At 45.7% G+C, this 22,952-nt stretch overlaps 1 protein-coding gene across 1 annotated transcript in view; it reads left to right on the top strand.

Annotated features, from left to right (window-relative positions):
- Positions 1–20,545, top strand: part of GRIK3 (glutamate ionotropic receptor kainate type subunit 3) — a 191,243-nt gene extending 170,698 nt beyond the window's left edge. The window contains exons 14-16 of the mRNA XM_081016986.1: positions 14,064–14,286; positions 14,510–14,760; positions 15,702–20,545. Of these exons, the coding sequence (XP_080873112.1) occupies positions 14,064–14,286; positions 14,510–14,760; positions 15,702–15,896 (669 nt within the window). The 3' untranslated portion in view covers positions 15,897–20,545. The remainder of the gene's footprint in view (positions 1–14,063; positions 14,287–14,509; positions 14,761–15,701) is intronic.
- Positions 20,546–22,952: the final 2,407 nt, after the last annotated feature.

Genomic DNA, 22,952 nt, shown 5'->3' with positions numbered 1-22,952 from the left:
CCCCATAAGTTTCTGTCTCTGACACCCCGTTCCCAGGTTTGAGACGGTGGAAAATTTATCTTTCTTTACTCTCTCTCCTGCAGGCTTAAACAGTCAAAAATCCCCCTCTTTTCTCCTGCTTCCAAGAGGGGTTTTGGTGGTGGTGAATGAAGGAAATTTAGAACTTTATATACGACTTTCCAGACTTTAGCTTACAAAGTTTTTGCTTCAATCTATTTCCAAATATGGGAGGCGGACTTCCTGTTTAGAACCTTCCCATTTCAATGCCAAATTAAAATATTTCTTAATACTTAATCCAATTTTCTGTTCTACTCACGGGTACTTATTTAGAGTCCCATTGTCCACAGGAAAAAGTCAGCGCTCTCCAGCAACGGCTGTACGGCTTTACTCCGTAAAAGTAGCGGTTGATTCAAAACACCGCGCCACTCACCCCACGTCGCTTCGGACACCCGAAAAAGGGTTTCCCTGCGAGTAGGGGAGGCGCTCCTGGTGTCAGCCGAATCCCATGTTCCCAGGCTTCCTCCGCCTGGGATTTTAAAAGGGTCTCTGCCTTCGCCGTGGCGGCAAGACCGAATTCTCACGGACCGGGTTCCTCTCGGTCAGAGGAACTCCGCCATTGCCTATGGCGCTGTCCCGGAAGTCCCCCCTCTTTTGGCTTTCCAGGGTCACTGCCAATGTGGGTTGACTCGGTGCTTTTCTTCTAGAAAAATAGGTGCTGGTATTGCATACCCTTGAGTGCTCCCAGAAAAAAAGCACTGGGTTGACTAACAAGTTGTGTGCCCAGAGAGCAACTGTCAAGCCAGGCTGAGAAGCAGAAACTTGGGAATGAGGGAGGGAGCTTGCAGTGTGTGTGTGTGTGTGCGCGCGCGCATGCGCTACATGCATGTGCGCGCATATGTGTGTGCGCATGAGAAAGAGAGACAGAGAGAGAACTCATCATGCAGCACTAGACACACACAATGGCTACATGCTGTATAGCTGCTAATAATTAGCAAAAAAAAAAAAGGAGCAAACGAGGAAGGGAGCTTTCGCATCTGGAAGATCAGGATCCAAGGGGGAATTGAGGCCAGAGGCCTGGAGTTCACACACTGATTTCAATTAATGCAATGAGTCTTGCACTGCTGGTTACTGGTTATGGCAGATTGGTCTTGCCAGGTGTGTGTGTGTGCGATTTTGACCTGTGCGGAAAGTACGGAAAGCAGCAGGAAATCATTCCTACCTATCAATGCAGGAAATGCTTATCAACTTAAATCTAGCACAGGGGCAGGTCTTGCCAGCACACTGCACCAAGAGAATAGCAGGCTGGAGAGTGGGAAAGTGAGTGTTGCAGAAGACCCCTGGCACAGCCCAGGGCCGTTTTCAAGCTCCTAGGCTATAATATTGGATAATGACCTCTCTAGGGGTACACTGAGAGGCAGCTTAACTGTGGGGTGTAAATAAATGATGGGATGCATTTTTCTTTGGCTGTGACCGACAGGTGAGGACAAGGATTGCACGGTTATTCTTTGTATTAATGTGTTTGTAAAGTTGTTCTGTTTAGGAGGCATCCTTCCTGGATATAGTCAGAGTTGTCAATGGCAACAAAAAGTGTGTCCATGTTTTGTAAAGCAACAGAGAACACGGCTGAAATAAGGCATGACAGCAGCAGGACTCTGTGCCTAAACCCAGACCTGCTGCAATGAGTGGGGAGACATGACCCAGAGGCAGAGGGGAAGGCAATATACCAGGCCCGGAGGCCAATGCAGAGGTGGGAACTGACCGGTGAAGCTTAATTGTAGATGATGCTTGAGGAAGTTTGCTCAAAGTTATCTCCAGTCTAGGTAGCCTTGTGATGAGGTTTCATGCTGCCAATGAGAAACTAGGTTTGAACAGAACAAGGGACATTCTGGAAGGGGTGCTCCCTGCCCAAGCCCTCCTCTGGGTGGTGGGCAGGAGGGAGGGAGCAGACTTTACTTCTACCCCCCATCCAAAAAGAAATGTTTGGATATTGTTAGGCCCACAAGGTATCCTGTTCTCTCAAGAAAACAAGTTTCCAAGTTTCATAGTTAGTGGCCATCACTGCCTCCTGTGGCAGTGAGTTCCATAGTTTAACTGTGTGTGGCATGAAGAAGTCATTTCCTTTATCTGTCCTGAATCTTCCAACTTGCAGCTTCATGGGATGACTGCAAGTTCTAGTGCTATGAGCAAGGGAGAAATACTGTCTTCTAGCCACTTTCTCCATGCATAAATTTATAAGCGTCTATCATGTCGTATCTTCCTCACCTTTTCTCTAAACTAAGAAGTCCCAAACTCTGCAGCCTTTCTTCATAGGTCCACTTGATCATGTTGCTTGCCCTTTTCCAACTCTACAGTATCCTTTTTGAGGTGCCTCTGGGTCCTGCCTCCCCACTCATTGCAGCAGGTCTGGGTTTAGGCACAGAAATGTGCAAAGTAATGCAAAAGTTGTTGCGCCGTAGATTTGTATTAACAGCATTATAATATTGGCATTTTTAAAATTTTCTTTATGATCCCAAGCATGGAATTTGCCTTTTTCGTAGCTAGAGATGTCCCCCATGCAAGGCCTGGTTTTCTAATGATGAACTGGTGTGGAAAAACCACCACAGCAGTAGCAACACAGCAGCACTGGAAATTCACCCAAATCCAGTAAGGGATCCAGGGATAAAAGCTGAATAGATGTCAGCTGCTGCTGCTGCCTGGATGTGCTAATGCACAATCGTGCACATGCCTTGGTGGTCCTCGCATAGCCGAATGAGCATCTCTCCGCATCTCCTCTAGCCATGGGAAATGTCTCCTGAGCTAGGATGTGGGAGGGCAGGAGTTTCTCGTGCCCTGCAGGTGTTTAGTTTCAACCAATTGGCCTGCTCTGCCATGCTGATAGCAAAAGGGTATAAATAGGCCACACAGGAGGTTTTGTGAGGCCACAGCAAAGGCAGCAGCTTGAAGACGTGTGCTCAGATTCTGCACCAAAATCTGTTGGTTCTCTGCATGAGGCTTCGTGCCGTCATTTCTCAGACCCAGGATTCAAGCAATTGCCTTTGTGATCATGTGGCTGTTCTCAGTCACTCTTTCCTGGCGTCTCACATGACAGTGCTGTCGTTGGCCGGGGGCCACTAGGGGCGCATTGGAAGATGGCCGACAATACCATCTCTCCGACCCACATGGGGTAATTAAGAGGCTGTTATGGAAGTAGACAGCCTCCCTTGTTGCCCCAAGGGAATGGGGAACACTGCCCTTGCCTGCTGTGCCCATAAATCACCCCCAAATTCGAAAGAAGGGGGTGAGGGCACTAGGCAGAATGCCCCCCGTGTGGACCTCGGCTCTCCTGGACGCTGTCTCTGATCGCGCACTAGCTGTAGCAATTTGGAATAATTAATTACAAAAGAAGCAAATGCACATATTTCAAGTGAGGAAGGGGAGTGAAGTCTGCTAATTTAAGTGACCTCTGCGAAAGAAGACGACGGGTTGGAGAAACAAGAATATTTTACGATGAAGATACACCAAAGGCTGGGTATGTCGGCAACGGGACTGAATGGGGGGGGGACCTTTTTTACTTTCCTTTTATGTGATTTACTAAGAACCCCTCCTCATTAGAACCGTCGGTTGAACTGACCCAAGCAGGATGATTAAGGTCTGTGTGGAGATAAACTTTAACCAAAAGTATGCTTTATGGAGATCGAGAAGCAATAAGAGCTTTTGGAATGGCGCAGCAATTAATTCAGAGTCGCCATCTTGCCAAAGGATTTATAGCCGGGAGGAGGAACGGACTTGTTTTCAGACTGCATTCCTGGTGAATCTCCTCAGAGGTTTTGAGAAAGGAGGCAGATTGGTGAAGATTAATGATGCTAAGACTGTTTTGATGTATGGAAGTGATGTTATATGGAAAACGTCTGGATATGGCTACTGGATAAAAAATAATAATATCCACGCAGGATTACAAACTGTTTTAACCAGCTTGTGGAACTATCAAAGGTCACAAAGAGAAAGGAAAAATATATGAAAATAACAACAAGAGATGTGGAAAAACAATAAGAAAGGACTGGACAGCACTGTGAACATCATATGGTTAGATTTGTGGACATTAAAACAGCAGCAAGAAGCAAGAAGTTGATTGGATCCCCTTCGGAACTTGAAATATGGGTACCCCCAACAAAAATTTAAAATTTGGCTGTGTATTTTGGAATTTATGTAATTTGGTTTGATTTGATGTGATTGGTCGGTTAATAAAAAAATATTCTTAAAAAAAATAGACAGTGCTGACGTTGGCCAGAACTGCTTTACCTGACCCTCGCCCATCATGAGACTATGAGAATATCAGGAGAGCCTGCTGGATAAGGCTAATGGCCCATCTAGTCCAGCCTCTTTGCAGGGGCTGAACAGTTGGGGAAAACCTGTAAGCAGGACCCAAGCACAAAAGAGCAAAAGAGCAACAAAAGAGCAGCAGAAAACAAAAAGTTGTTTTCTGCTGCTCCAGAGAAGCGGACACGGAGCAATGGATCCAAACTACAAGAAAGAAGATTCCACCTAAACATTAGGAAGAACTTCCTGACAGTAAGAGCTGTTCGACAGTGGAATTTGCTGCCAAGGAGTGTGGTGGAGTCTCCTTCTTTGGAGGTCTTTAAGCAGAGGCTTGACAACCATATGTCAGGAGTGCTCTGATGGTGTTTCCTGCTTGGCAGGGGGTTGGACTCGATGGCCCTTGTGGTCTCTTCCAACTTTATGATTCTATGATTCTATGATTCCTTCTTGTGGTTTCTGCAACTGGTATTCAGAAGCAATGCTGCCTGCAACTGTGAAAGCAGAGCATAGCCTTTGTGGTTAGTAGCCATCAATATCCCTCTTCTCCATGAATTTGTCCAATCCTCTTGCAAATCAATCCAAGCTGATGTAATGATCTCAGGCAGGAATCATCTCACTGCCTCCTGAGGGAGTGAGTTCCAAAGTTCAGATATGTGTTGTGTGAAGGAGTACTTCCTGAATCTTCTAACAAGCATCTTCATTGGATGTCCACAAGTGTTATGAGGGAGGGAGAAAACTTTTTCTCTAGCTGCTTTATCCATGCTATGCATAATTTTATAAACTTCCATCTCTCCACTGCCACCTCTTCCATCAAGACGATATCCAGCTCACTTCTGAAGAGGCAGGACCCACAACAGGATGAAGCACAACTGGCTTAAACCAGATTTCGTAGAATCATAGAGTTGGAAGGGACCCCAACTTACTTCATAGTTTGCTGTGAAACTCTGCTTTCCCAGATTCCTGATCTGCCTGCAAGGCCCCTTTCCAAAGGCACAAACAGGAAACCGGGCGGGACATGCCCTCATTGCCCCCACCCAACAGGATGGCTCTTCTGGTTTCAGTCATTCACTAGGATGAGCGTTTGGGCTCAACCCTTGTAAACTTTTCATCAGGTTCTGGTCCTGTTCAAGCAAAAGGCTCTGAAGTGAAAGGAAGTTCAGAAAACACTCCCGCGGCCATGAGTGGAGTGTGAGGGAAGAAGAGGAGCCTGCCTATCTGGTCTGGTTGGGGTCTCTACAGTTTTCTTTGCCGTCAGTGGGACAGTTTTCTTGCTGTAGTCCCTCTCAGCAACTCAGCACATCAAGGCATGAAAGGAGACTTGCATTTATTTCCACAATTTGAAAAGAAATTAATTGAGACAGCCAGCAGACTACGATATCACACTTTCTTTTCTTTCTTTCTTTCTTTTAACACAATGCTGCTTAAGACGGAAATTAATTAAGAGATTTAAAGGGGGCTTTGAAAGTGTCTTTCAGTTGTAAATGCGTGTGTGAAGAGGGGAAGCCTGAGCTAGGGGGAAGTGCCTTGCAGGCGGATTATCCCTGTTGCAAAGTTAATTTCCTTCTTTGCCAATTTAACCTAAAGTGTGGCTTTTAGAGGAGAGGTGATAGGTGCAAAGGCAAATGATGGCCAGTGAGGGCGGGAAGGGAAGTTGTGGGCTTGCAATAAGAGTCAGGCAAAGGCAGGTACGTCCAAAGTCCATTCTGGGGGCCGGTCGATCTAATCCACCCCTGGTGGCAGTATATGTCCTGGGGTAAAATTCTAAAAAAAACCCCAACAACTTTGGGATAAAATTGTTTTTAAAAAATCCCATAACTGTGCTCGGCCCTCACACATGTTCACTTCATCAAATCTGGCCCTCTTTGAAAAAAGTTTGGGCACCCCTGGGCAAAGGGGCGCAGTGTTGGGGTGGGTGCTGCCAGAGCAATGCACCTATTTCTGGGGAGCACTGGCAGGGCAGCATGAGAAGGATGCAACATACATGTACCCTTCAAATCAGTCCGATCAGACTAATTGGAAGGATGTGCTGCATCCTCCTCACGTCACCCTCCGCACCCCACCGCAGGCGCCATGAAGACACACTCTGCCACAGTCATCACCTTCTATGGAACCAACCCTCATAGGAGATGGTGATGTCCACCAAGCTGGATGGCTTAAAAAGAGGATGAGACAAATTGATGGAGGAGAGGGCTATTGATGGCCATAGTTTGAGGCAGCGCTGTTTCTGAATACCAGCTGCTGGAAACCACAGGAAAGGAGAGGGCTCTTGTGCTCAGGTCCTGCTTGTGGGTTTCCCACTGAAGCAACTGGTTGGCCACTGTGAGAACAGGATGCTGCCCTAGATGGCCATTGGTCTGATCCATCAGACTCGTCTTATGTTCTTTTGATGAATGCTGTCCCTGGAAAGGCAGGCATTGTTTTCAAAGCAGACCATTGCAGATGTTGCATTCTTATCCCATCCTTTCTTCAAAAAGAGGTCTCTCAGTTTTAGGCTCATGACAACACGGTTGCTAAGACAGGTGAGCTTCAAGGAGAAACTGGGATTTGAACTCCCTGTCAGACACCAGAACCCTTTTGCTCATTGCACCCCCCACACTGGTGCCTCCTGTGAAATTCTGTTTGCTGTGGGGTGGAATCTGGACAGGTCACATCCACCCACTATCCATTTAGAGCACATGGCTTCGCCCAAAGAACCTGGGAACTGTTGCTTCCCCTCACAGAGCTACAACCCCAGCACAGTTAACAAACAATAGTTCCTGGGTTTCTTTGGGGGGAAGCCATGTATTTTCAATGTATGGCATGGATGATGATGATGAAGAAGAAGAGTTTGGATTTGATATCCCCCTTTATCACTACCCAAAGGAGTCTCAAAGCGGCTAACATTCTCCTTTCCCTTCCTCCCCCACAACAAACACTCTGTGAGGTGAGTGAGGCTGAGAGACTTCAGAGAGAAGTGTGACTGGCCCAAGGTCACCCAGCAGCTGCAAGTGGAGGAGTGGAGACGCGAACCCGGTTCCCCAGATTACGAGTCCACTGCTCTTAACCACTACACCACACTGGCTCTGGATGAGACCTGACGCTTGGGAAAGCGACCAATGGTCAAGCCAAATTTGTTTCTTAATTAGCGGCATGAAATTTGAGCTGGTCCCTGGATTTGGCATGGGCATGTACATAACTCTCTTGTTCCAAAAACAACATAATATATGAATTAAAGTGGGAATTAAATTTGGTGTACAAACTGGGGAAATGTAAAGGAGTGTCCTGGGAAGAGTCCTAAACAGAGATGTTTGGAGAGCGGCATTTGCTCCCCACCCTGGGCCACTTGTTGAGAGAAAACAGTTAAGCTTCACTGAACTGCTGATCCCAGTTGGAACTGAAAAACATATGTTGAAGAGTTGGTGCTTATTCACACTGGTGTTTAATATGTGTTTGCAGCTGACCAAACCTTAAAAATACAGCTTCCTTCACAAGTAAGGGTGAGTTACAGATAGTAAGGGTGAGGAAACCCTGAAGCATGATGATGTTATAGGGGTGAGAGAGAAGGAGGGAGCAGGATGTGCTCTGTTTGACAGCCACCTTGCATCCTCTTGTTCCAGCCTCTTGACAGATGGAAACACAAAGCTTTTGCCTTCTACTGCAAGTGAGGGGCAGTTTATTTGTTTGTGGATCAGGGCGTTCACACATGCATATACATAATTGCCCAGCAGTTATGACTGTACTGTGAACCAGTTACTGAAAGGCTTTTTCTTTTTGATCTAAACTGAGGTTAATAGCAAAATTCTGTTCGTGCAGCTTCACATAGGTAAGGCATACAACGAGTGAGGAGCATGCATGTGTGAACAGTGCTTTGACATGTGTCTGGACAAAGCCGATGTTCCTCTTAGAAATGAAAAGCATTTGAAATGTGTGTGGGATGATTCTGCTTGGAAGGTTTTTTTACATTCAAGGAGTATATAAATGTTATGGTTCAGGAATTGCTTTGCCTGAGAGGTGGGCTGCCTTCTTTAAGTCCTGATGGGTGGTGGACTCTTCTGAGCACAGGCAGAAACCTGGTAGCAGTCCTAGTGGGCAAAGGGGATAGGGAGGAGATGGGTGGCAGGAGAAAGTAGGAGAGGGAGAGAGAGACCCCTTCAAACACTCAAAGCAAAAGCCTCAGGTTGTTAGCTGTGATTCATGCACTGCAAGGGGTTGGACTTTCAACCCTACAATTCTATAAGTTTCCTTCAGACAGTGGCTTCCTGCTGCTCCCATGGGTCCTAACCGTGGAGCTTACTTGCATTGCCTTGGTGTCCTGTCTCTTTAAATCCTGCTGTCATTCCATGAATAGCAACATCTTTCATTCAGGACTAGTTCAGGCAAAGAGGAGGGATTGACCTCAAAGTCTCTCACACCACTGGTGCCCCCATCTGACCTCTGCATTTCTTGTTCTAATAATAATAATAATAATAATAATAATAATAATAATAATAATAATAATTTTATTATTTTATTATTTATACCTTTCCCATCTGGCTGGGTTTCCCCAGCCACTCTGGACATCTTACAGTGCATATAGAAACACACTAAAATGTTAAAAATTAAAATTAGCCCCCCAAAGGCTGGTCTATGCAGAATCCAGAGTCTTTTGGCCTCCTCAGTCCAGGGATGGTTCTGGCAGGGTGTGTGAGTGTGTGTGAGAGAGATTTGCAACAGGGTTTCCTGGCAACCTGCACAGAGGGTTTGCTTGCCATGAAAGAAGAATGGATGCCAAAATTAGCAGATGGGCTGCCCGTCAAACAGCTGCTATTGCAAAGCGCTTCTATTAATTTGAACAAAACAACCCATTTAAACCGAAATTCACTTGCTAGAGACTAGAGTATGTTTATAACATCCAATCATGATGTAACAAAGGGTGTAGCATCTCAATAAATCTTCCGATGTTGTTGGGTGTGTGGGTTTTGTTTTTTTTTTAATCTCTGCATGGCGCTTAAATCAATAGATGACAGATACCTGATTAACTTCAAAAGCTGATGTTGTTAATTGCCTGCTGTATTGACTGTTAGCTTTTAATGGCAAGCAATTACACTGGACATTTGACAACTAATATGGTTATTAAAAAAAGAATATACTCTCTCCGAGGTGATGCAGCAATAGAAAGTGGGAGTTAATTTGCATGTAATCAAAGCCTAGCCCTAATTGAAGATGCTTTCCATTGGAGCATGACTGACATTTACAGCAATAAAAAAGAACATGGCATGCATACCCCACCCCCACCATAGCTTTTAGGCCTTTAAACGGGGAGGGGGGCGGTCAGTGGAGGTATAGCTTTATATTTTTATAGATGCTCCCCAAGATTTTTTAGTGGAAATCAAGCCTGCTGGAGACCGTAGACTAGAGACAAGCTATAGTTTTTAAAAAGAGTTGAAGGTGATAAAATGAAAACAGTTTCCTATATGTTTTGTTGTAACGGGGTGCACAGACCACATGATTCAGGTCGGACCTAGTTTTGGCAGTATGGAAAATAGCCTCAGTCCAAAGCCCTTCGTCAGCTGGTCAGTTTGTTGTGGGGGTTTTTTGGGGGGGAGGGTCCTATCCAAGTCTGTTCCTTCCACCCCCATCCCATTTCAAAAGTTAGTTGGAGGGATAATATGCTCAGTTACTTTTAAGTTTGATTATTTTTAAAAAGCAGAACATCTATGACTTTTTATTATGGGACAGAATTGGATGAAATTTGCAGGCTAGTTCACTCCTGAAGGCATGAATTCTACAAAATTTTAGAATGATTGTTTATGTCTTGTTTTAAAAACAAGATAGGTGCCCCTAGGCATGCCAATTTGCAGACAAATATGTTTAGGGGTTTGGGGGATGTTTCTTAAAATTACATGCTGCATCAACTATGTATAGTGTCCAGATCTAGGGAAGCAATAATATCACTATTCTGCTTTGGTCTGACCCCAGCTGGTTTGTTGGCTATAGCCAGTGACAATCAGAGGGAGGGCTGGGAGGGCTAGCTACTTTGGAATATTTCTATCCAAATAATATTTCTGTGTCTTGACCTTTGGGGCCTTACTAGCTGCTCAGTATCGATAATGATTTGCTTTGAAGGGACCATCTTTGGCTGTTCCCAAAGCTCAAGCTCAAAAGGGGACCTCAGATTTAGACACTTGTTCAACTTATCAAATGCCAAAAAATTAACAACTTGTTTTTATGGGCATCAGACCAATATGTGATCTCCTTAGAAAGTAAGTTTGTTTTTAAGTCCAATTATGTCTCATTTTTTTTGGTGCCATATTTTGTTTTCATGTGTTTCCTTTTTAAATTATTATTATGGCTCAGAATCCGGAAGTGGCTAGGCCTCTCCTGACCTCTTGGAGGTGGAGTCTGGCTGTAGCTCTCTGCAGGGACAAACTCTCAGGTAGCTGTCCAAGGTATGGAAGGCCCTCTGCTTGGTTAGGTTTCCTGGCTGACCATGGCCTGGTTTTCCTGCAAGCCTCACAACTCCCACAGAACTGGACACAGGGCAGCCCACCTGACCTCCTTACTGTATCTGCCCTCATGACCTTCCAGGTATGACCAAATATACAAAGTCACCAATAAATCAAATCAATAAACATGACACTCTCAAGGTTTTTTAGAAGCAGATTTTCCAACTGCACAAATTCCCTACCAGGCACCCCACACTATAAAAGCCCGAATGAACACTAGTGTGCTCTCCCCACCCCCGATTTGCTTACACCCTGTGACAGGGGCAGTTTCTCTGTAGGAGTCAACAGTTCTTATTTACTATACAGGACAGTCCAATGGCCCCTGCATCATTGTAAATCCCAAATCAGTGACACTCCCACTGGTGCAAGGACCTTTGTTCCCAATGGCACATTTTGTGTCCTGTTGTACACTAAACAGAAAAGCCTCCTAAACCCCAATGCCAGAACAGTATGGAGCAGGCAGAAAATGTAATTCCCCAAGGCCATTTGAGGGATTCACCTAAAAGAGATCTTTAGTGGACGTCTGGCTATTGCACTGGGTCAGGGGAACAGGTAGTCGTGCTAGATCCAAAGTGGGTGGCCCCCTCCTTATAAAAGCATGTGTGGTGGGGAACTAGTGTGGTGTAATGGTTTGGGTGTTGGACTAGGACCTGGGAGACCAGGGTTCAAATCCTCACTTGGCCATGAAGCTCATTGGGTGACCGTGAGCTCAGCCACTGCCTCTCATTCCAACCTACCTCACAGGGTTGTTGTGGGGATTAATTAATGCGGGGAAGAACTCTGTAAGCCACCTTGAGCTCCGTGGAGAAAAAGGTGGGATATAAGTGAAATAAAGAGATAAATGTGTTACGGTTCAGGGTTATGCCCAAATGTGCCCGGATTCTGTTCTGTTCGGTGTGTAATCTGTTGTGGAAAGTGCTGGAATTCAAATGTTCTTCGCCTAATGGTTGGTATATGACTCCTTAGCTACCGTTTATGACTCTCACTTTTAAAACAGCAAATGAAATGAGCTGCACCTCCCTCCCATACAAAAGCAATAACAACAAACAGTCCAGAGTGCATTTAAAGACAAGATAATGGCTCCTACAGGAGGGGCCCCTGTAGCTCACCGAATGGCTTCAGTGATGTGAGGCAGGCCTCCCTCCTCCAAGGCGGAAAACTCCCACAACTGGGTTGAGAGAACTTGATGGTAATAAGAAGTAGTATATCATACCCTGAAGCACTTCTGAGCCAAATCGTCTTCATTGCATGATTTAGGTGAAAGTCAATAACAGCGCCGCCGCCCCTCCCCCCATCCTGCCAACTTGGCTGCTGCCAGCTGAGATTGTATTTCTGTAGTTATCTTCAGTGTGTGAAATACTTTGCAGCTCTTCCCTAATTTAACTTCACAATAGCTTTCCGGCGTAGGAAAGACTAAGTAACATTTGAGTAGGGACTACCCAATTGTAACTTAGATTGTTTTAGAGCAGGGGTAGTCAACCTTTTTATACCTACCGCCCACTAATGCATCTTTCTTGATGGTAAAATTTCCTTACCGCCCACCAGTGCTCAATGAAAGGAGGATTCAGCTTGTGCTACCTACCGCCCTACCTAGAATCCTGAAACGCCCACTAGTGGGTAGTAGGGACCAGGTTAACAACCCCTGTTTTAGAGGAACAAAAGAATACTCCCTGCTGGAAGGAAGCAAAGGTCCTTCATTCTGCTTCTAGCTCAGGCCCCCAGCATGGAAGTGATGTCAGCTGCCTGTTTGTCCCCCATTTCTGATATTCGGAGGCACACAGTTTTCGTATCTGAAACTTCTGGTTAGGTAACAGATGTTGATAGACACATCCCTCTCCGTGTATTCATTTATTTATTTTAAGCCACCAAAAGCAGTGGCTATCATTGCATCTTGAGGTAATGAATTCCACTCATTCATTCATTCATTCATTCATTCATTCATTCTATACCTCCTTTGGCCTGTCCTAAACCTATGGGCATAGCTGGGGTGGGGCAAGATGGCAGCTGCCCCCCAAATCAATAAAAATAACTGAGGTTCTGTCCCCGCCCCCTTATCAAAAGTCTCCCTGTTTAACAAAAATCCTGGCTATGCCCATGCCTGAACCTTGTGCCGAACAACTGCATTGGGTGACCCAGAATTCCAGCATTAAGAGAGAGGGAGAAGAATATCATCCATTTGTTCCCTTTCCACTAGTAATCTAGGGCTGTTGTTGTTGTTGTTTAGTTGTTTAGTTGTGTCTGACTCTTCGTGACCCCATGGACCAGAGCACACCAGGCACTTCTGCCTTCCACTGCCTCCCGCAGTTTGGTCAAACTCATGCTAGTAGCTTCGAGAACACTATCCAACCATCTCATCCTCTGTCGTCCCCTTCTCCTTGTGCCCTCCATCTTTCCCAACATCAGGGTCTTTTCCAGGGAGTCTTCTCTTCTCATGAGGTGGCCAAAGTATTGGCGCCTCAGCTTCAGGATCTGTCCTTCCAGTGAGCACTCAGGGCTGATTTCCTTCAGAATGGATAGGTTTGATCTTCTTGCAGTCCATGGCACTCTCAAGAGTCTCCTCCAGCACCGTAATTCAAAAGCATCAATTCTTCGGCGATCAGCCTTCTCCAGCTCTCACTTCCATACATCACTACTGGGAAATGTTACAGGGGTGTTACATTCAGAAAAAAAATGAGCCAAGAATGTGTGTGCATCCTATACACAACACAAGCCAGTTCTCTAGATGTTTTGGACTACAACTCCCATCAGTCCTTTAGCTCCTTTGTATAGCCAGGCTGTCAGGTTGGCAAAGGCTGTTCTGTGTACTGACACAAAGTACTATCAAGCAACTTAGAAACCAGAATTGAGACACCATCCATCATGAGAAGCAATAGGAGAACAGTTGGTTGCTCCCAGAATGATTGTGTGAGAGTGAGAGTGATAGTGAGAGTGAGACAGATAGACAGACCAAGAAACAAACAAACAAATAAACAAACAATCTGGGCAACAGCAAAGTACAGTTGAGTAAGCCTTTCCTGTGCAGCCATAGTACAAGCCATAGTCCATCACCAGCATTTTGCAGACCAACTGCTTTCTTGCAGTGCTGAAATTGAGTTCCAGGGTTGGCATGCCTTATTCCATAAGCATCTCCTGGGACATGAAACACCTTTGACAGATCAGTGGAAGGAGGAAGCGCTGTGATGCTTTCAGGTTGGACAGAGAAGGGAAGAGTGTCTGTGTGGCAGAGATGCTTTTTTGCAGCCTTGGGCTTCCTGCCATTATTAAATACATTGTTTTCTGTTTTCCATGGGTCTGCCATTTTAGAAATCCAGGATCTCCACTTTTGAAAAGATGTGGGCCTTCATGAGCAGCAAGCCCTCAGCTCTCGTTAAGAACAACGAAGAAGGGATCCAGCGTGCCCTCACCTCCGACTATGCCTTGCTGATGGAATCCACCACCATTGAGTACATCACCCAAAGAAACTGCAACCTGACTCAGATTGGGGGTCTTATAGACTCCAAGGGCTATGGGATCGGCACTCCTATGGGTGAGGAAAAGCAGTGCCTGGCCAGGGGAATGCAAGAACTGGGTTTGCTAAGGCATGCTCATAATAGCTGCTCCAAATGCTGGGCTGGAGACTCACTGGCTCCTGCAGTGCTTCCAGGTTGGGTTGCGGGAGAGGGATCCAGCTTGTTGGAGTGCAGAGCCTTTGGCTTTCTTTGCTTTGCATATAATGGCATGCCCACTTTCTCTGTGCCTCCCACTTTCAGGTTCACCCTACAGGGATAAGATCACCATTGCGATCCTCCAGCTCCAGGAAGAGGCCAAGCTGCATGCCTTGAAGGACAAGTGGTGGAGAAGCAATGGCTGCCCTGAGGAGGAGAACAAAGAAGCCAGTGCCCTTGGGATCCAGAACATCGGGGGGCTCTTCATCGTCCTGGCGGCTGGCCTGGTCCTCTCCGTCTTCGTGGCCACCCTGGAGTTCATCTACAAGCTGCGCAAAACAGCAGAACGGGAGCAGGTATGGGCTGTGGCAGGACCACACAGGGATCACCAATCTGACCCCCACAAAAAACCCACAATCTGAACAAGGAAGCTCCTTAAAGGAACTTTCTGTCCAAAAGCAGCCTCTCCCCTTTTCGGGAATGTGCTTGTGCACATTCAGTGTGACATTTGAAATGGGGTTGTATTATTATTATTATTAATTATTGTTACAATTATTATGTTTGAATAATTTTTACCTGCCCTTCACAATAATGTTCTAGGTTAGATTACAGCATTAAAACACAATATAAAAAACAATATGTGGTGGCCCTTAAGCTATGAAGCTTCCTCCCCACAGAGGTGGTTTTGGCACATACACATTGAATAGCTTCCAGAGAATGTTGAAGATGTACGTCCTTACTCTGGCTTTTGACACTTGAGGTGCATATTTTCAGGACCTCGCTCTCTTATTTTTATAGCTCTAATTTGTTTTTGTATTGTGTTTTAACACAGCAACTTGCCCTGGGACTTTAGTCATAATAATACCTTAATATTGAGAATAATACTCTAGTCTAAATGAATGAATGAATAAAATAACATTCGGTGTTGCTAATGCAGCAGTTTGACTTCACCCCCAGAGCTGCCAACAATGAACATACAAAAGTGTTTTATAAATCCTTTCCTCATGAGAATGCACCAGTAACAGTACAACAACCATGAGATCTAGAAACTTGTCCTCTTGGCTCCAATTCTGCCCCAGGCAGCATGCTCATACGCACACACAGCACACCGGCCTGTAATGGTCCCCTGGTCCTTGACAAGTCTGTTTCCTGCATGCTTCCCATTTCAGCAAGCAAGAGCCACTGCAGGTTCATTGTGCTTGCGACATTCCCCTGTCACGTGCTGATTTCTGCCTCAAGGTCATTTCACCCCAAATCTAATGCAAGCCTCCTTCCTGTGCCTCCTCCTTTCTTCCAGCGTTCCTTCTGCAGCGCCATGGCCGACGAGATCAGGCTCTCTCTCACCTGCCATCGCCGGGTGAAACACAAGCCCCAGCCCCCCGTCATGGTGAAGACAGACGCCGTCATCAACATGCACACGTTCAATGACAGGCGGCTTCCTGGCAAGGACAACATGGCCTGCAACACGGGACTGACCCCCGTGTTCCCGTGATGGGGTGTGGAGGGTCAAACACCAGGGAGGGGCTTGCTGGAGATGTGTGGGGAGAAAGGCGCACCACCAGGACTGCCGAAGCAGAGAAAAGGAGGGGAAACAAACCCCCAGTTTTTGAGAACAAGGCCTTCAATGTAACTTCAGCCATCATCCAACTTGGATACAAGAACCCGAAGCATGGATCGCGACGCCTGCAGTTGGGAGTCGTTGTTTGATTATTATTATTTTTCCAGATCAAGGTTTAAGCAGCACCATGGACTCCTCGGCACCCAAGCCCTGCCCTTCCCCAAGACACACCCAGGAGGAGCCTCCATGTTTACATATCAAATGGATGGAAGACATAAATAAAGCCAGGGCATGGACTGATCTGGGGCAGAGGAGAGCCGCCGCAAAGCTTGCGAATCCGACGCTTCCATTTCAGTATGGCAATAAACAAAGCAACCACATTGGGGGTGGGGGGGTGGAATCTGGATTGGCTTGCGCAGCATGTGCCAGAGACAGCGTGGGAGAAAGTTGTGGGGTGGAGAGCAGGGGAGGAGACTCCTGGTCAAAGTCACGAGCCTTTCCCTTGAAGGAACCCAATGGTGGCCTCAGCGCTGTGCTGGACTCTCGTGCACCAGGAAGCCCCCAGTGGGCCACCAGCACACCTGTCTTGCATGGGTGTGTTGTGGGCTCCTACCTGGGGAGAGGAGACAGCAGGGGAAGCCTCTTTTATTCAGGGGGAGGGGGAGGGAGGTTGGGTTTCCATTTGTCTGACAGGAACCGTTAAGGGGAGAGAGGGTATGTCCACAGTGACACAAGCAAGCATTGCCTCTACTTGGAGGTGTGGATTCCTGGCACTTGGAGGAGAAGAAGGAATTGTATCCTTCAGACAGTGGCTCCTGCAACACTTTGGTGCTGTCTGCTCCAAGTCAGTTATGTGAGACCAAGCAAAGCCACCATCCTTGGGGCGAAAGTGGTTGCCCTCAGGAAGGCTAACATAATCCACAAATGAGTAATGATGACCATGATGACTGATAGAGGAGGGGCATGAGAAAAGTGGGTTGTAATTCAGCATTTAATTGTGGTTGGGGAAGATTTGGCAACACTCTAGGCATTTTGTTGGTGGTCAATCTGGATTCTGGGTGAGTTGAAGTCTGTACATTTCTGGGTGCATTACTCAAAAATAAGTCCCACTGCATTCAATGGGGCTTATTCCCAATTTTGTGTGCATAGGCTCATTGCGCAAATCACTACCATTAGAAGTCATTAAACTGTACTTCAGGCAGAAGAGCCTCTCCCCTGGGTACCATGAATTGTCTTTTTCCTTCCGGATAGATTTTTCTCTCTCCAAATGACCAAAGACTGCCCTTTGCCTGCCATTCAAAAGAACACAGTGAATGGGCGACTCTGTGGTATTGCCAAATACTGACTGTCTTTTCCCTGAAAACCTGGCAGGAGACTGACAAGTTGTGCAACTGCATGCAAAGCTGCCTCTTTCCACATTCAGTCAGCTTTAAGACTGATGCAATGGTTTGTTTTGACTTGACTTAAGGCACATTTGCAAGACAAGTTTCCAAACAGTCTCCTAATTTCAAAATTTCAGTAGTCAATTACCTGCCAAGTCTAATTCATCTCAGTCCACAGCTGGGGGAAGTTATTATCATTCATTGATCAGTTTATATATTGCTTGCATACCACAATGGCTTCTAAGTGGCTTACAAGCATAAAATCAATTATAAAACCCATACATAATTGAAATGCACAATAAAAGAATTTCATCAAAACATTTAGAACTCCCATATACTAAAACAAGCCAATAGAAAAGCAGAACAATTAAACAGTTGGATCAAGAAGTACAAGTTCAGGAGAATGCTGGCCTAGACGGCCGTGTTTTCCAGAGCTGGCAGAATGCCAGTAGTGGTGGAAGGCCTCTCATATCGCAGCAGGGAAGGCATCCCACAACACTGTTGCCACCAGTTCTAGGCCAGAGAGAGACTCAGAATCAGGCCCTGGTCTAATTGGATGACTCTGAATCCTGGTAACAGTTGATAAGATGGGAGCGGATTCCCTAGTCCACCTTCTAACCCTCCTTTCATGAAGTGTTGCCTCTTTCTGCCAGCATTCATATAAGGCCAAGTTCATGCAAATTGCAATTTCTTAAAGACCCATGGCAGGTTGGACCAGAGTTCCTGCCGCCTTCAAAAACAGCTGAGACTTTCCAAAGGAGAGAAGGGAGAGGTTCTGCTGGCCAAGGGGCCCTCAAAGTGATACAGATCCTGGCACAGCTCCAAAGCCATTCAGAGCTGCCTGACTTCACAGGTCTAGGAAACACAGTAGGGAGAAGAGCACCAAAGCTTTAAGAGGCAAGAGGCATCTCACTGACAAAAACAATGGGTGTCCCTGGCATATAACACATAGGAGGCCAGAGTCTTGGGCTTGGCCATTCACACCCATCATTGACGCTCCTTTGCCTCCCGTCCAGTGGCCCCCTTGCTTTCCTCCAGTAGTTCTGGGCTCTGACCACAAGCAAAGGTTTTTCTCTAACCCTCCATACCCCCATTTGTTGCCCTTGTTGCCCAAACTGCTACTTTCTGCCATTGAGCTGCCCCACCAAATAGGACAGAAATTGACCTTCTTAGCAAAATTTGAAGAAACAATTAGCACAAAGCATTCAAGAACAGCCCTCAAGCTAGTTAATGAGAGGGGAATTTAGCTGGAAGGAGAGGGCTAGTGATTGCTCCTAGCCATGATAGCTGTTCTCTGCCTCCACAATTGGAGGTAGGGTTGCTTCTGAATACCAGTTGCTGGAAACAGCAGGAGGGGAGGGTGTTCTTGTGCTAGATTCCTGCTTGCTGGTTTTCCACAGGCATCTGGTCAGCCACTTTGAGAACATGATGCTGGACCAGATGGGCCATTTGCCCGATCCAGAAAGCTCTTATGTTCTTAAGGGTATCCGCCCCAAATATGGCTTACTGGGGTGGGCTCCCAGAGAGGAGCTGGGTCTTTTTGGATTTCCACAACCCACTAAGCTAAGGCAAAGTTTGGCTTTGCCTGTTTTCTGAACCCAGCTCTCTCCGCACTAACTACAAGCCATAGCCAAGATTTGTGCACATTCGTTTGGCTTACTGTGTTGTGCGAACAAGGCCACTGTAACCCACTGAAACATCTGCCAGTGACCTCCAATCAATTTCACACAACTCCTCCCTGCCACCTGGGAAAAGGAGGCTGGGGTTACTGTTCCATCCCTACTGGGAAGCAGGAGGCCATTTTGCCAAGAAGACAAAAGAGTTCAATCATTCTCAAATCCATTAGCTCAGACAGGCTTCAAAACTTTTTAAATTCATAGTAGCACTTGAAGTTGCTGCTGGTTTTGTTTATTCATCTCCAGTTGAATAAATCATCAATTTATTTCAGCAGATTAGATCAGCAACCATTCAGCTATCTCGGAATTCTTTGCAACATCAGTTTGTCATCGCAGGTGAATTTGTCCAAAACCTACTAAAGCCAGTCTCTGAATTTCATGTAAAACAGTGGGGAGGGCTGTGCGCTTTTAATGTTGCTGTAAGTCTTTATTCCTGTTCTTTTTCATATGTTTGTCTTCTACGCCAGGCCTCTTTAGGCAAATGTTTTCAGTGTGTGCATAAAAACGATTGAGAGCTTTCCTGCTACCCAGACTGAATCGGAGGTTCACCTGTATCATGAGTGTATGTGTGGAACAGCTCACCACTTTTTGCCCTGGCTGCTGATGACCAGCCACTGATGGAGACAAGATACTGAACTCAATAGCGGGAGTGTCTTGGCTAGCCAACCAACCATGATTTTATGATGACTTGGAGAGAATGTTGGGAGTGATTTGGGGTGGGGGTGTGGATATAGTTTGCTTTTACTCAAGTTCTAAGTGGTAACACAGGGAAGGGAAATGGTCAAGGTTGTCACTACTCTGCCAAAGGCCTTGCAAAGGAGAAAATGCAGCCCTTGAACCTTTGGCCAGGGCAGTGCCCTGGAAGCTCCAGCAAAGATGTCCTCTCCACTCCCCTGATGGCCAGCAAATACTGACTGATACTCAGCCTGGTTGTGGTGTGCCCAGCACCTCTATCCATGTGGCTCTGCAACAGGACAGCCTAGGTGACTTCTGGAGGTACCTTCTGATCTTGAACTGTTACCAAGATGTGGAGCTGCAGTGCTAGCCCAACCACGCACATGTTCTCACAACCACACAAACTCACATTGCTTGATCACGAATACCTGTTTGGCTCTAGGAAGGTGACCCAGCCAGCAGATGTACTAGAATAAGGACTGTGGACCATCATTGTCAAAACTGCCCTTTTGCTGTCTATTCCAAACTTCCCTCTTGACAACAACAACAAGTGACAGGACTGGTCTCTGTGACATTCAGGGGAAATACTCCTTTGTGGACATGCAGAAATTTCTATGAATATAGTTTTTTGTAAACATTTTGTAATAATTTTGGTTTCATAGTAACTGTGTTACTTGCAGATCATTCTAGGCAGATGTAAATAAAATTTCCAAAAAAACAAAACAAAAAATTGAGTTTAACGTTTTAAAAGAAAAAGAAAAATCTGATTATTTTCCTTTTTAAGACACTGTGATATATCAAAGTGCACAGTTTGCTGTATGAGGTAACATTGTTTTAAATTTTAAATAATAATAAAAAAGAATTTATACAAAAGAAACACCCAAAAATTCTTTCCTCCCACGTTTGTGTTCCCAAAAAGCGAACATGCAATTAATGCAAGTCATATCTGTTATATTATTATTATTATTATTATTATTATTATTAATTGAATTTATGTCCTGTCCTTCCTCCTGAAGGAGCCCAGGGTAAAAAAAAGATACATAATTTGTTTAAAGCATCCTAAAACAGTAAAAACATGCTAACAACAATTACAGTTAAACAGATTTAAAGGCAGATTTAGAGTTTTTCCATCCAGTAATTTCAGGGTTGTCGGGAACAATATTCTTCAGCCATCAAATGCCTAAGTAAGCAGGAATGTTTTCAAATTTCTCATGAAAGTTAATGATGAAGATAGACATGCCTCCCAGGGAGGTCATTCCACATTCCCAGGGAGCCACCACTAACATGGCCCTACCATGGGTCAGCACCAACTAAGCAGCCCCCAGTGGTGACACCACCAACAAGGCCTCACTTGCCAATCATAGGATTCAATATAGTTGATACTGGGGAAGGCGCTCTTTTAGGTACTTGGTTCCCAATCCATTTAAGATGTCATATGCGCATACTAACACCTTGAATTTGGCCTGATAGATCACTGGCAGCCAGTGCAGTGCCTTCAAGACCAGTAGTACATGGTTCCATTGGGCTGCCCAGCTGCCAACCTAGTAGCTACATTCTGCACAAGCTGCAGCCTCCAGACTGTATTCAAGGGCAGTCCCACATAAAGCACATTAAAGTAATCAAGTGGGAGGTCATTGGAGTGTAGACAACTGAGGCCAGGCCAGTTCAGGAATCCCATAGCTGTCAACAGAAAACAGAGGTAATTCTAGAAGTGTTTCAGTATCCAAGTTTGAACAACCCATTGTTTATTAATTTCAAGTCTTTAACATCCTTTAAAGCCCTATACAGCCTAGGACCCTCATACCTACAGGACCACCTCTCCTGGTATGTCCCACGGAGGACCTTACGGTCTTCAAATAAAAACATCTTGGAGATCCTGGGCCACAGGGAGGTTAGGCTGGCCTTGACCAGAGCCAGGGCTTTTTCGGCCGTGGTCCCGATCTGCTGGAACGCTTTGTCACAAGAGACTAGGCCCTGTGGGACTTGATATCTTTCCGCAGGGGCTGCAAGACAGAGCTGTTCCACCAGGCCTTTGGCCAAGGCACAGTCTGACCCCCACTCTCCTTCTGTAATCCTCATAGAACTCTAGCCCAATGGTTGCCATTAATTTGATTCTGAATTGATTTTAGAATGTATTTTAATTAATTGACTGTGTGATTTTATGTGCTATTTTTACTTGTTGTTAGCCGCTCTGAGCCCGGCTTTGGCAGGGGAAGGCGGGATATAAATAAAAAAATATTTTTATTATTATATCCAACCATGCTCCATCAATAGAGCATGAGACTCTTAAACTCAGGGTTATGGGTTCCAGCCTACACGTTGGGCCTGAATTCCAGGGGGTTGGACTAGATGACCCTCGTGGTCCCTTCTATGATTCTTGTGTGTCTCTTGAAATGGGAACTTCCAAGGCTCTACTCCCATAACCCAATTAACCTGCTTGAAAATCTGGGAAAGCCAGCATTTTGAAACCTTGCCGATGAGCAGCATTAATGTCCAGCTGAGATTCTTCAAGACAGAATAAATCAAATGCCTGCATATCAGATCCAAATTCAGGGTCAATAAACTTGTCAGCCTATCTTGCCACTTTCCATGACAGAATATGCAACGCGGATTCAGATTGATTGAGGAGCCTGCAGACTATCAGTATTTTGCAGGAGGGAGGTAACGGCATGCTACAGCTTTAGATTTCTGCAAATGAAATGGATGAAAGCTCTCTGTCGCTCTACACAGATCCTTTTTGAGGTTTGGAAATTAACAGGGAAATGCATTGAAAAGTTTGAAAATGAAGGACTACTGGGAAGATGTTTAAATACCCTGGAAGCAAATCAGGGTGAATGCTCATTGTCATATAATCACTCCTTAAGCAAATCAGAATGAATACTCAATAAATACGAGGCATAGTCTAAACCCAATGGTGGCTGGTCCATTAAGGCAAATGGGGCACTGCCCAACCAACCTCTGTCAAGTCTCAGCCAGCCCTCATGTGTCTGCCTTCTGGTTTAGAAGCAGTCCAGGGGGCAGCCCCACCTGTCAGTTTCCTCCTTGTCCACCTCACAGTTACCTTAGTAGAATCAAGCAAGGAAGAAGATGGGGACAAAACTAGAATTTGCTAACTCTGACTGTCATTGGTTCTGACTCCACCTACCGCTTGGGCTCCCTGCCTTCCAGCCTGCCAGCCACAATCAGCCCCAGCCATGACAGGTTGAACTGCCACATAAGCTTCATGCAAGCAAATCAGAGGGAATGCTGGGTAAACA

This window comes from Podarcis pityusensis (genome assembly GCF_964106645.2).
Source record: "Podarcis pityusensis genome assembly, chromosome: 8".
NCBI classification, from domain to species: domain Eukaryota; kingdom Metazoa; phylum Chordata; class Lepidosauria; order Squamata; family Lacertidae; genus Podarcis; species Podarcis pityusensis.
This window is presented reverse-complemented; position numbering and strand designations above follow the sequence as displayed.